Raw genomic sequence first — 15,036 nt, forward strand, 5'->3', positions numbered from 1 at the left:
CAAGTAGGAAATACATATACAATACATAGCATACAGGAAATGGTTTTGATAACAGGCACTAAAAAGAACATCAGATGTTAAGGACAATTATGCAAGCCTGGGAAGGCTTCTCTGAACAGGATGTTTTCACACTCCGTTTTGAAGCTAGTTAAGAAGTGATGCTCTTGCTTGTGGGGGAAGGTTCCAGGAGTGAGGGGCAGCAAGTGAAAAGGGGCGAATCTGGATGGGGGCAGAGGAAATCCTGGGCTCGGACAGGAGCCCTTGACTACCAGAATGGGGGCCCTGTGGGGAGGTGAGGAGAAAGAAGGTCTGATAAGTAAGGAGGGGCCAGTCCATGGAGGCTTTTAACGTCGCAGCAGGAGCTTATACTGAAGCGGGGAAAGGGAGGGGGAGCCCGTGAAGGGATGCCAACCACAGGAGAGATGTGGTCAGAGCGATGGGTGGAAGTGATAATGCGTGCAGCTGATGCTGGACAGACATTAAAGGACGGAGGTGAGAAAGAGGAAGCCCAGCCAGGAGGACGTTACGTAATCAAGTCGGGAGATCACTAGGCATGACCAGGATCTTGGCCGAGTAGAGGCGGGAGAGTATGGTCGGATTTTGCAATATTGTACAAAAAGAATCTACAGCCTTGGCTGTGGTCTGGATCTGATGGATACATGACGAGAAGAGTCAAAGATATCTTCTTGTGTATGTCTAGTCTTCAACCAACGGCCAAAAAAAAAACTATTTTGATTATCCTTTGCACTGCCTCCTGGACTGAATACTGTCTCATGTATCCAGATCGGACTAGACTACGGCGGGGTACACACCGCCCGCTTTCGGCGCGTTCTGCCGCCCCGCCAGGAAGGCCGCGGGGGAGCCGGAGCCTTAGACGGCCGACTCCCGCGGGACCGAAAAAGAAGCTCCAAAATGGAGCTTCTTTTTGCGTCGCGTTTGCGACGTAGCGAGGCGCCAGGGCGCGTCGCTACGTCAGCAGCGGCGCGACGCGTCTGGACGCTGTGCGTCCGATGCGTAAAGATGCGCCGGCCTGTAGAAAGGCCGGCGCCATCTTGTACGGACGGAGTCCGTACGAGGCCCAGGGCGTCTAAAAGAGACGCCCCTTTTTTAAATGGGACGTCCTCCGGACGTCCCAAAGGGCCGTCTGGAAGCCCCTACCTCTGCTTTTCTACTGCTGCTTTGGTGAGCTTAGATTCTCTCTCTGCCTCTCTCTGCCTTAAAACCTTTGCAAGATGCCGAGGCTTCATGCTGGGAATCTGGCTAGCTTCCCAAGGGCAAAACAGGACAGTTGGGCCCATCCTCAGTTGCAGACTGGACCCATCCATAGTGTGGGTCAGTGATAGAAATAGCAGATGGGTTCTTCTATGAGTCATCTTCATGGAAAGCATCTCATTCTGACAGAAGACTTTGCTGCATTGGTAACTTGCTTGTCATTGAAATCCTGAGCAAAAAAGCTAGAGTAATATTCAAGTTTCCTGTGAATAGCCTCTCTGTTCTCACCATAAGTGATCATTGGTCTCTATTTGTATTGTCTATTTACATAATTATTCTCAGCATACACATAGAGAACATCTTAACTATAGAGAGTACTTTTAGCAGCCCCACTCCTTTGTCAAGAAGGGAGCTATTCTATGTATTCTGAGATTAGTCTGACCCAGCATACATAGTAACAAATAAGATTGTCAACCTGCTGATCTGTTCCAGGTACCAGATTCTGTAGAATGCAAGCATGCAGTTAAAATTAGTCCTTCTTTTAAAAGAAAGGAAAGGAAAGACTGCTCTTTCAAACTAAATGAAATCCTCCCAAAAACAATGTACTCAAAAATTCATTGCATTTTGTATTCTACGAAGTACAACCACTCAACCAAAATTCAGTAGCAATTTCACTTAGAAAGAAGAGGAATGTGAACTCCTCAAGGCCTTCAGTTTCTTAAACAGGGGTAACACAATAAGAAAGCAGCCATTGCAGAATGAGGGCTCACAATTGCTTGCTTTAACTGAAGAATGTAATGGAAAGCACAGAACTCTATTATATTCCTGAACGTATAATTACCTGAAATGTTGATTGGTCTCCTCCTCTTCACCAGCTAAACTGCTACTAGTGTATAGGAGGGAAAGGACTGATGTGTGGGGAAGGAGTTTTGGCTCAAAAAGATATCTTCATTAATCACGATGCAGATTACATCATGGGCCACTTTCCTTCCACAAACAGCTTGGATAGCCTTTTCAAGGAAAATCTGTTATCTTGTGTCACGTCCCCTTTTTGAGCTACTTGTGGTTTGTTTTTCCTTGCAAAGGTTAGTGCAGGGGACTAAGGAGGCCCCACACCAAACTGAGCACAGTTATATTATTTCAATGCTATGAGCATGAAGCAAAGACTGTTGGAAAGCAGCTCCGAAGTCCTATATGCGTGTTGGAGTGGGGGAGAGAGAGAAAAAACAGAAACTATTTTAGCTTAGCTCTTCCTTGTTTTTTGTGTGCCTCCCACATATCGTGCACCTTTCTCCTCCACGTGCTTCCTTCTCTGAAAGGCAGGAAGGCTCTCTCACCTTTAATATGCACAGGCTGTTCGAGATGAAGACAGTCCTCTTATGTTGTGAGCTTCACAGGAGAAAACTGTGCTTTGATTGATACCTGGAGATGAGCCAGAAAAAAAGGAAAACGGAAGTTTTAAAGAGGAGAACAGCACACCAAACTGCTATATAAACTCCCACCCCTTCAACCTCAAGCAGAATTTCAATTATGTTTGACACACGAGCTCAGACTCTATATATGCAACTTTGGGGGCTGAAATGGAAGCCGATCAAAAATCACGAGGATTTGTTGCAATAACATGTCAATTTCTTTTCTTTTTATAAACAGGAAAAATGTTGGCACAGAGGAGTTCATGGCAAGGCTCATTCTGCAAATATATGAAAGAGAGACAGGAGGAGGAAGGTACTGTGTGATGCAGGCACCAAAGGTGTTCAGCTCTAGCCCTCTCATTGCTGGCCCCCTGGCTGTCCTTGGCTGGACTCACCCCTTGTTTGTTGCATTCATGTCAGGCTTATTGCATTACTTTTTGGAACATTTGTCATGCCTGCACAATGGGGCTTCAGACCGGATTTATAGTCAACAGCTGAATTAAATTCATGACTTCTTTTAGCAACAGGCCTCTCATATCAAAAGTAATGATAAATGTATTCGTATCATCTTAATTATATAAGCTGATATTCCATAAAAACAGACTATAACATGATGATTTATGTGTGAACACTAATCAGTGTCTTGCTTCAGCTTTAGTGTGTGTTCCCTGTAAGCATTTACACACTGTAGAGAGAGATTATCAAGGCAAACTAATTAATGCACTCATGGAAAGGATACATCAGGAGCAATTAACAAATCACTCCTTCCTACTGAAGCCTTACAACTTTCATTGAGTAAAATGTGTATCATAATGCTTAATGATTGGCCTAGGTATCTGGGTTACACACAATAGCTTTCTGATTATTGATATGGCCATCAGTTTGGAGCAATAAAAGCAAAACTAGAGCATGCCACAGCACTTTTTTTCTATCAATCTTTGTAACAGTATTACAACAATCAATATTTTGGGGAATAATTCAAATGAATACCCCATCTTCAGATTTTTCCAGAGTTACAATTTCATCCATGGCTTTCAATACATCTAATTTTTCATGTGGAAAGCTGAAAGACTGGAACACATGGAGCTTTCCTTCTACACCCGAATAATACATGGTCAAGCTTCTTAAAGCTATTGTTCCACCAAAACCCGGATGCCTCGTACCCTTTCCGCTTCTTAAATCCCAATAAATTATGCATTCAAATGCTACTATAATCAGCTTCCTTCTCTATCCCCTCCTACTGAACTGTTGTCCAGCGTTTTACAACTGTAAGCCTAATTGCCCCTAACATTCTGGGTGTACCATTTTAGCGACCTCGGAAGGATGCAAGCCTGGTCAAGCTTGCGCCCTTTTGCTGGTATGAACTTGCAACCTATGGTTTGAGTGAGTGGCTGCAGTAGGCATTTAATCACTGTGCCACCAGGCTCCTATAGATCCCATTTTACTACTAAAACTTTCTGGTGTCATATCCTAGACCAGATCCCTCATGTTGTAACATTTGCTGGGACTGTTATTTCTCCTGCTGGTTGTCTACGAATGCAACAGATAAGAAAACAGAGTACCAGCTCCTACAAACAACTGCCACAAGCCATCTTGGTATCTCGTCCAGAATCGGAGTTTCTTGAAATAGGCACCCAAACCAAAGCGCACCTATCCTTTCATCGCCTTACACTTCACTCCGCCCTTGAAATACCAGACCCTCCTTCCAAACAAAGCACCTGGTACCAATTAACCACATGGGTATCTCCTGACAGCTCAATTTTCCTAGCAATCGTTATAGCTATTTATGATCGGCTAAAATACGATTGTGAGGCCTACTCAACCGACGAGGAATGTTTCTTACAATGTTTTTTGTCCCTTATCACACGGTATACGAGCTGAGGCCTCTACCACAGCTTAATGCGTGATTCCTCCTACGTCAGTATTGACATCTGCCGCACGAAGTACCAAAAACAACTATTGTTTACAGAAAAAGCTAGGTTCTTAGTAAGACTTCGCGCTTATACTTGAACGTTCTCCATCATTTATTTTTCCCACTGCCATTATTGACCAATCCTTTTAGCTTGATTGCTTTTGTTTAAGTTAAACACTTGTACTTTATTTGGACAAAAACAAAAAATTGCAATCTTTCACAAACAAACAGAAGTGGGATATTATTTGTCTTGGGGCAATTCCTTTCCGATTTCAAATTCAATTTAAGTCCAAAGTAGATATATAACTGAAGCAACCGTACTTATCTAAGTGCTGACTTAACAAGTCCATAAATCAATGAGTCTACTACAGGTATTTCTTCTCGTTGGTCTCTGCGCACGCTAACATGGTTTGTACTGCGCCCTGCGCAGTGCCTTCGGAAACTCTGAATCACTAGGCATAAGTTACTCTTTGCAACATGTTGAACTTTTGGCGGTAGCTCCGCCCATCCCTCCTAAAGTCCCCTGCCTTCCCGCTCTTTCCCCAGTTCTCTTTTTTTCCGCCGCGTTCGCTTGCTTCGGGAACTTCGCTGTTGGCAAATCTCAGTTGGAATCCGTTTTGACCTCGGACCGTTATTTGCACCACTCTTTGTCTGCCCGTTATTGACCCATTTGGCTTGGACTCTGACTGTGTTTTGCGCGCTCCTCTGATTGGCACTCTTCCCGGACGGCATTGACCTCGGACTGTCTGTACTCCGACGTGTGCGTGGACCCTGCCCATCAGTCCCCTTTAGAAATGTTCTTTTTGCGGGGTTACAGATTTTCCCGGACAGTACCCGCCTCGGCTTCCTTCTTTGTCTGGGCGCAGACGCAGTTCCTGCATCCTTGCCCTCTGTAAATCCTTAACCCCTCAGTGCCGGCAAAAACGGAGACTAGATTAAAGGCCGCTTTTATACAAGGTTTCACCGCGGGTGCTATGTCTTCTTTACCGGCTCCCTTCACGCCGCACCCGCTGCCGTATCTTGCCCGAGACCCCCCCAACTTGCTCCCGCCGAGTCCGTACAGAGCTGAGATGTTTGCTCCCACCTCATCATCCGCTCCTCGCCTCCCGGATGCCCCGGTCCACCGAGGCCCCTCTGGAAGGCGCCACCTCTCCTCCCAGAAGATAAACAGGACGCACGAAGCCAAGAAGAGTCCAGGAGACCGCGCTTCAGACAAGGATCGAGCTTCCCACAAGGGTTCTCTGCCCGAAACTTCCTCTGTCCCTCAGGCCCCTACCGCCAAGGCCTTAAAGTCTCCAGACTCCGGCCCGGCTCAGCCACCGTGCCCACTGGCGCCTTCTGCTTCAAAGAGTTTCCGTGCGAGGTCCCCGGACGGAGGCCCTCGGCCGCCAAGCGCCACCGTTTCGCGACAACGGATTACAGACGGGTCCCGACATACGAGACCCCTCCGAGAGCCATCGGATTGCCGATCGGAGGCTCTCAGATCCTCGCCCCGCGGCTAGCGCCCTCCTGGCCCCCTCAGGCCGTCTCGACATCTCCCCGGCGCCGAAGCCACTTCTCCACCGCATCTCGGCCCCTCTCGACGTTCCTCACGCCGGAGACATCTTGTGGACCTTCCGAGCCGGCCGTCACTCTCCCACCCGAGGAGCGACAGGCGATCCCCCCACACCGATGCCCGCCGTCGATGGTCCACCAGGCCTTGGTGCCACCGTGCCGCTTCGCCATTCTCCTCCACGCCCCCTCTGAGACCGACTATTTTATGATGAGTCACTGACCCTATACATGGCCCGTTCTCCGCGCACCCATCAAGTCCCGCTTCAGGCCACCGCGGAGAGACCTAGACCACGTGCATTCCTCTACGCCCTCCCGCTCTCCTAGCCGCTGTCTCGGCAACCACCGATCTGGAGTCGTTGCCCTGCGATTCACGACGGAGACATCCTCTCAGGTCTCGCTACCACCCTTGGAGACGACTCGGACGCTCTTCGGAGCCACAACATCGGCCATTCCCTCCAGAGTTCGCCCAACCGGGTTGCCCTCTCCCCCCTCGGACGACGTTCACGCACGTTGCCGAGCACGTGATTTAAAATGGGAAACGCTCTTGATATTCATTCCCCAGTCAAAGATGAGCCTCTGATCCTCTCGAGAGGATGGATCTCATGGCAGCCTCCCCACTCCACCTGTCCATCCCTCTGTCTCCCTCACTGGAAAAATTAGCCCAGACGTCGTGGCAGCCCCCCCCGACCGCTGCTCGTAACCGGAAGATCGAATCCCTGTACAGAGTGGCTCCGCCGCTCGACATGCTGATTGACCATCCACGCCAGGACTCGGCCATCGGTGGAGGGTTCCCAACGCGCCTCCACTCCTAAAGCTTCCTTGTTCCTTCAGACACGAGGCTAAGACGATCCGACGCCCTCTCCTAAAAAGGCCTATTTTTCCTCAGCCCCTGGGTCGAGCTTAGCCAATCTACACCGCATGTAGGCGCATTACATTCACAATGGTCCCGGAGAAGCTCTCCCCTCTCCTCCTGACCTCTCCTGACGACTCCCAGGGCTCCTCTCCGGTTCGGGACGAGCCCATTCAATTGGCCGCTGGCTCATCCACATCGTCAAGACATTCTACTGACTGTGCCCAAAACCACTGTCAGCACCATTGCCTTGCGAAGGCTGCATGGTTGCGGTCCTCCGACTTGCACCAGACTGCCCGCTCCACACTCGAGGACATGTCCTTCGATGAAGATGGCCTCTTCCACCACGCAAACGGACGAGAAGTTGAACTTCCAAGTATCGGATGAGGACCGCCCGCTAGAAACCGGTTTGTCGTCCTCTCTCCGGTCTTCTTCCCGTAAGCGCTTCCCAGGCACCGCCAGTGGTACGGCCGCGGTCCAGAGCCCTACCACGCAAGACCGCCCGTTCCAGCGTCAGACCATCCGACCGCGCTATCCCTCCCAATCTCCTCTTCTCGGGACGTCGTTTCTTGCTCCAAGTACAAGAAGGCTACAGGAGGCAGGATCCCGAACAAACAGAAGAGGAACTGAGGGGACGACGCGTTACTCCGTCACCCCTTCCTCTCCTGTTCTTCTTCAGATAGCCTGAGTCCATTTTCCACCGTCTGGCCTCGATCTCCACCGATTCTTGGGCTCTTACCAATCGTCCGTCGGGGTTATGCCACCTTGAATTCGAAGAAACTCACCCAACCGGAGTTCCTTTCCACCCCTCCCTCCGGACCACCTTCTCGACGAAGTTACGCACCCTCTTAGCCAAGGCGCTATCCCGATAGACGCCGTGCTTTCCTAGATGTTTTTTCCCCGTTATTTTTTACATCCCCAAGGCCGTATGGGGCATCAGGCCCCATATTAGACTTAGAGCCTCTAACGCCATCTTCCTATCGGCGTTTTCGCTTTTTTTATTTAACACTGCCTCTATCTTACCTTTATTACACCAGGGCCTGTGGGTCCGCGACGACGACCTTAAAGCCGCCTACTCCACTCAGCATCCCGCGAGAGTCACCGCAGGTTCTTGGCCTTGCCGTCTGGGCACCCGACGCCTACAAGTACAACGTCTCCCCTTCGGCCTGTCCACAGCCCTCGATTTTCACCAATGCATGGCACCGGTCAGTCTCCATCTTACCTCGCCGGGGCATTCAGAGTCTTTTTTTTTCCCGACTGGACCGACTGGCTACTGGTGGCCGCCATCGGACCAACGAGCTCAGCCGTCACATGCCCAAACCTTTAGAGCTCCTCAACGCCTGGGACTGGTCTGTGCACCTCGCCGACGTCTCAACTACTCTGCCTTTCCAGCGTCAGATTCGTCGGCTCGACTCCTCGACTCACACACTTGTGTCGCATCCTTGCCCTTCCGACCGTTTCTAGCTCTCGTCGCTGCCATCGGAAAACGTGTCAGCCGAAGACGATTATTTGCCAGAACATCCAGAGCCCTAGTGCATATGGCCAATCAACAACCTTCTAACACCTGGGCAAGACTCCGGTCCGACCCGCTTTCCATTCCTGTTTCTTTCTTGCCTTCGACCAGAGGACAGACCACCCGTCACGTTCATCTACGATCCGAGACCAGTCACTCGCTCCCTCCGATGTGTGGCTTCGACTCCCGGAACGTGCGCCGGCCCATGCCTTTTTCTCAACCCAGCCTGAGGTTGTGTCTGCCCACCGACCGCGTCAGAGGACGGATGGGGAGCTCCCCACCCACGGACTTGGGCCAAAGGCCAGTGTCTCCCAGGACGAAAAAAGGCTACACCACTGCCCTGGAACTGCTTGCGGTACCAGAGCTTTAAGGTTCTTCGAATCCTCCCATCCGACAAGTTGTTCAGCCTCAGGTATCGGACCAACACCACCTCATGTATCTACCGAACAAACCGGGAGGAACCCGATTCTCCTACACTACTCGGCATCACACTCTCGAGGTTCTGGGACTGGTGCCATGACCGGAACCATCCTACTCCAAGCAGTGCACCTGCCGGGTTGTCCAGACCGACCTGGCGGACCTTTCCGCAGGTCTCCGTCTCAATGCCACGAGTGGAGCTCCACCCCCACGTGCTCGACCTCTTCGTCGGTGGGGCACCCCCACAACTATCTTGTTCGCGACTGTCCACAACAGCACTGTCCCCAGTTTCTCTCCCGAACGCCCGAACGAACAATCCCTCGGGGACTCGTTCGGTTCTCTCGTCGGGGTTATGCTCTACGTCGTTTCCCCCTTTCCGTTGCTCACCAGGACCGTCTCTCAAACTGGTCGGTCTGCCACGGATGCCTCCTGATCACTCCTGGTGGCCGGGCCAGCTTGGTTCCCCTGCTATTCCTCTCTCCCGGACCAACTTCCTTCCTCGCTAGAGTACAGACCGTCTCCTCCCGTTTTCCAGAGGGTCGGGTTTCGACACCCGCGACATCGACACCCTTCCCCTGGTATCGTGGAGGACCATCCCTAGTCCCGGCTACCGTCCCCCGTACGCGATTCATTCTGCTGCCCACAGCCAGCTACCTCAGATTCCTATGCTCTGAAATGAACAGGTCACCAGGTTCTTGCCGACGCAACTGTCTCCAGCCCCAGTCGCACACCGGTGGTCCCTGACTTTTCATGCTTTGCACGACTCAGCCTTCTCTCACCCTCCGTCAGTTTACTTGCTCGGCCAGCTCTTCTTTTCCATATAATGGCAAGCCCTCCTTCTTCACGGACCCCATTGGTAAAGAGTTCTCCAGGATGCAGCCACCCTCCATCCACCCAGGCGTCTTTACCTCCTCCAGCTGGGCCGATGCGGTGCTACGATCGCTACAGTCCAAACCGTTTGACCCCTTGTCCACCACGCCTTAGGCTGCTACTTGGAAAACCGTTTTTCTGGTGCCATCACCTCTGCCCGCCTGCGGGCGCGCTTCGTGCTTGCGTCGCGACCAACCTTACCTCAATTCCACTTGGCCAAGGTCGTTCTTCGAACAGACCTTACCTTTTGCCCAAGGTTGTCTCTGTGCTTCCACATGTGCCAGGACATTGTTCTCCCGCTCTGCCCCGAACCCGCCCCCACCGATGCTGAGCGAGCCCTACACCACCTTGGCCGTTCGCTAGGGCCTGCCTTTTACCTCGACGTAGAGACTCTAGCCGCCTCCGAACGACTGTTCCAGCTGCTATTCGGAGTCCAAAAAAGGACTGCCTGTGTCGGCTCAGCGACCCAAGTCGGGTTTCTAACACTCATTTGTTTATCTTATGAGCTTTTTGGGGTCTAGCCTTACCGGCCTAGGGCTCGGTCTCACACTACCAGGGCGTCTGCCGCCCCCATCTTCCTTGCTTCTTCCGTGTGCTTCCTTGAGGACATCTGCACCGGCTGCTCGTGGTCACACCTATGACTTTCATCAAACATTCCAGGTTGGACCCTCGGCCAGGGGAGATGCAGCCTTTGGGAGGGCTGTCCTGTTGTCTGATTGCCACTACCCTATTTGTCGGGGTGCACATGTTTGTTTTTCTTTCATCATTTGCCAAACAAGCCGTTTACCAGCTCCTGGATTCATGATTCTCGTGGGTTGAGTTCCTGACTGTTTGTGTTACTTAAACCTCTGATGATGCATATAACAACACCACTTAGACCACTGTCTGTCTCTTTTGCTTTATGGTCTATCAATAGTGTTGGAGCAAGGTCATTGCCACTCCCTCCTCCACTGACCCTTGCTCGCCCGTTCTCCACCCATTTGATGCTTCGCAGCGCCACGAAGAACGAAGGACAGGTTCTTCCTGTAACCGTATTCTTCGCGTGTCATCTGCGACATACATACACATCCCGCCCATCCTCCCCTCGTTGTCCTGCTTCTTATTGGCCCTTTCTTATCGCCTACTTGCGGAAAAATGCGGAACCTGGGGAAAGAGCGGACGGCAGGGCTTTATAAGGGATGGCGGAGCTACCGCAAAACAGTTTCCACATGTTGCAACGGTACTTTGCCTCGTGATTCCAGAAGTTTCCGAAGGCACTGCGAGCGCAGTACAACCCCTTTGTTATGTATTCGCAGATGACCACTCGACGAAATACTGTCTACAGGTAAGCAACCTGTCCATCTCTGGCCTGTTACCGACTGCCAAAAAACTGCTTCGGGTCTCTTTTGGAGGTTATGCTGTTTCACTGATGCTATGATCCTACGAATCCGGAAGCTGCCACCAAAGCGCATCCCAGTGCTTAGGAATGGAGGTGGCTTTGGCGCGACCTCCGGACTCTGCCATATTTAATAGCGTCCTTCCAAGAGACCCGACGCCGCTTTATTTTGCAGTCTTCCTGTAACAGCCTCATACCACAGTTTTCTTTTAATGATTTTTATTGATTTTCTTACGTACACACAAATCACCCATCACGACAAACAAAAAGCCAATACGAATTAAAAAGCAGACAAAATACGAGCCGGGAAACACAGCCAAAAACAATAAAACAACAATTTAAAAATTAAAATGAGTTCTCATATTTTCCTCTACTATGATCTATTTCCCCATGTTATCTGATCCTTACATTTTCTACCTGTATTGCTTATCCTTTTTCTTCTTATTATACATTACTAGGCTGGACACATTATCATAGCTAATGGTCCACCTCTAGATCTGCGCCATATAATCACAGGCCTCTATCCAAGTTGATGTGTTCCTGGGCCTACTTCTGTAACAGAACATCTGGTACCAGAGCACAAATAACCATGTGAAATAGGGACGATTCCTTGACTACACAAAAGAGGAGGAACTGACACTGCTTTAGTGATGTTTAATTCAAATTAACATATATTATGTGCGTGACAATACAAAACAGCCAGGTCACTTTGCCTTGCTAATAAACAAAACTTTGAACCTCTTAGACCATTGAAAGTTTCTTCCACATGCATTCCGGGATGACTTTTCTTTCACCAGCTCCATATTTCTTATATCTTCCATTTTGGTGGCAAAACTTTCGCTCTGTGCTTTCTAACATTTTTGGGGAAAGCTTATCTGCTCTCCCTTTTTCAGTCTCGTTTATTGTTCCACCACACACTCCGTAAGATCTGGACGGCAGTTGTTGTTTAAACTTACCTGTTGTAAGCAGCCACACACAGTACCGTAATCTCAGCTTAGATTAAATTCCGTTTCTTTCCCAGCTTAAGCCTTCATGCTTTGTTTACTCCAGACCAAGCTGCTAACCAACACTGACAGCAGGGTTTTTAAAGCCCTTCTTTCACCCTAATCTCAGCGTGGATGCTCCTTTAAAACAACTCCAGCTACATGGAATACAAAGTCGAGGGAAAGCCGCGGCCGATGAGAGCCATAACAATCCAGTTCAAGCTGGTGTACTCATTCCTACAAGCCCTAATCAGGTATGGAGTTTGTTCAACCGGTCCTTGATCGCGTCACACTTCCCTAAAGGACTGTGTTTGCCGCATGGCGGTTTGCTCCTCTGGACCTGTGCTTCGATAATCAGCGCCGATCGCAGCCCCGGCCAGAAAGAACGCTTGTTATCACCTTTCGGCTGATACGGCCAGCTGCTTCCTTTTCCTGGAACGTGGCGGACCTAAAAACTTGGTGCTCACTGTAACCTCACACACTGATTTCTTGCAATTTGCTCTATAGGCTACCTGTACCCTAGCCCGGAACCTTGAATCTAGTCAAACCTGGCAGCCAGATGCGTCACCCAGCCAGATCTAGAGGTGACCACATAAACACCAATCTTAAATCCCGCCCCTGGTGCCTATTGTTCCAGGCACAGTATTCAGTGTTGGTTATTGACCTTTAAAGCCCTTCATGGCTTGGCCCGCCTTACTACCGGGTCGGCTTCTCCATAAAATCCGCTCCACCACACTCAGTTCTCGGGAAAAACTTACTGCAGCCAGCGAAAACTAGGCTGGCTGCATTAATCAGTTCTCTGCCACTCCCAGTTAGAATGGCCTGCCAGAGGAGATCCGGAATTATTGCTAATCTTGACTGCTTTCAAAAATTGGTCAGACGATCTCTTCTGGCAGGCCCTTCCCAGATTTAGCATCTCGTCGCCTCCCATCGACTGCCTGCTTTGTTTTAAACCTTCTCTTTATAAATTCTGTATTGTATTATTGTAGGTGGGGGGTTTTGTGGCTATTGTGTTGCTATTGTATTTACATGTTCTTTTAATGTGTCAGCCCCTTGATCTAATTGGAGGTGGAGTATAAATACAACTTTATTATAATACTATCTCAACCCGGGTTCTCTATCTAGACTTAACTTGCTCAAGACGACCAGATCTAAAATTGCAGGCATTCTGCATTGGTACCTGTTAAAACTGCCTGAACATATGTTTGTGTACTTTTCACTTGAAATGGACAACGACAATACTAATACTAAACTGATTTATTTATCGCCCCCCATCACAAGAATCCCGGCGCACAGGTCACAACAATAACAAATACAGAGACAAATCCAATAAATTTAAAAATTAGAGTGGCGGACCCAAAAGCTGAGCAGAAATATAACACCACAGTTCTACATTTCAAACCCCTTCTTCTGTGAAACCTTGAGTGATGTATTTCATGACATAGATCAGAAACACCCGTGTGATTATTGCTCTTTTTGACCTGCGTAACAGCCTAAACTATTTTTGCGGGCAACAGAATCTCCACTTTTGTGTTCTGAAAAGCCAATTCTACATCTCAACTGCAATTCTTCACTGTGAATCGGATCTGACCTCACTGAACATTGGGTAAGAGGTCCAGCAGTTCCTCTCTACCTCCAAGGCCTGGACCAAGGCAGATGGACTGGAGGGAGGGCTTGGCTTCATAATGGATGGTTAATCATTTTCCAGGGAAAATATATACTCTCCAGTAGGATAACTTCTGCCAAGTTATTTTGTTATTGTGACTGTATTCCAAAAAGGGACATCTGTACAAGACAACTATGGTTCTTAACTATGTTGGACTTCAACTCCATAATCCCCAGCCAAATTGTACTGCAACACTTGGAGGGCACTAGCCTGTAGAATATTGGTTTAAAGGAGGGCCGAGTATCCTTTGGCTCTCTAGATGTTTTGGATTTCAGTGCCAGAAGCCCCAGCCAGTATGGTCACAGGTAAAGGGCTATAGTTGAAACCATTTGGGAAGCAAAGGCTTCTCCACTCTGACCTAGAATTGACAGGTAAAAACAGTATGCCAGACAAGTGCATTGAATACTCTTATTTCTTGAAATTTCTTCACATGGGAGCTTCTATCCTATGTTCAAGGTAGGAGTTGTGGGACCTATAGCACTAGCAATAACAGCTACATTTCTGTGCTGCTTCATACTGAATGAAGCAGTCACAACATGTAAGCCAATTGCCCCCAACAAGCTGGGTACTCATTTTAGCGACTTTGGAAGGATGTCAGGCTGAGTCGACCCTGGAGCCCTCAGATTAAACTCACAACCTTGTGACTGTGAGTGAGTGGCTTCAGTACCAGCATTTAACCACTGTGCCACCAGGGCTCCAGAATTTGCCCTACATAATTTATTGGATTGAAAAATCCATAATCCCTGGCCAATAGCTTTGTTTACAGAGATGGTGGAAGTTGAAGTCCATCAACATTCTTAGTATCTGAAGGTCTACAAATTTCCTACCCTTGCTTTATGGACTACACATGCATGGTCCATTTTAGCATTCTACATAAGTTTTCTCTTGTCAGTAAAGCAATGCCAACAACCTCCAGGCTGTTCCCTGAGTTATTTATTTGCTGTGGATCTTGTCTAGGTTAAGAAGCTTCTGTTTCCTTGGAAAGCAGCATTCCTAGGTTTTAATTACATTCCTCTCCTTTCTTTTAGGCAAGGGTGCCATAGACATGGTGCCATGGCTATATGGCACTCCTTTGGCACTGCATTGTATGGACACAGTGCTGGAGGAGCACCATGATGCCGCACGCATGACCTGGGGGATGGAGTTGGGGCATGAGTCGTGTGGACAAGATGCCCCAACTTTGTCCCTAGGACGACTCAATGTGCTGGTCTGTACAGGGCCTTAGGCCTGTTACAGACAGCCAAAATAAAGCTGCTTCGAGTCACAGTGGAG

The 15,036-nt window shown here is 49.2% G+C and overlaps 1 protein-coding gene across 1 annotated transcript in view; it reads right to left on the minus strand.

Annotated features, from left to right (window-relative positions):
• TYRO3 (TYRO3 protein tyrosine kinase) overlaps positions 1-15,036 on the minus strand; it is a 104,170-nt gene that overhangs the window by 42,524 nt on the left and 46,610 nt on the right. The window contains exon 5 of the mRNA XM_042445616.1: positions 2,563-2,634. Within this exon, the coding sequence (XP_042301550.1) occupies positions 2,563-2,634 (72 nt within the window). The remainder of the gene's footprint in view (positions 1-2,562; positions 2,635-15,036) is intronic.

Source organism: Sceloporus undulatus, chromosome 1, assembly GCF_019175285.1.
Source record: "Sceloporus undulatus isolate JIND9_A2432 ecotype Alabama chromosome 1, SceUnd_v1.1, whole genome shotgun sequence".
Lineage (NCBI taxonomy): Eukaryota > Metazoa > Chordata > Lepidosauria > Squamata > Phrynosomatidae > Sceloporus > Sceloporus undulatus.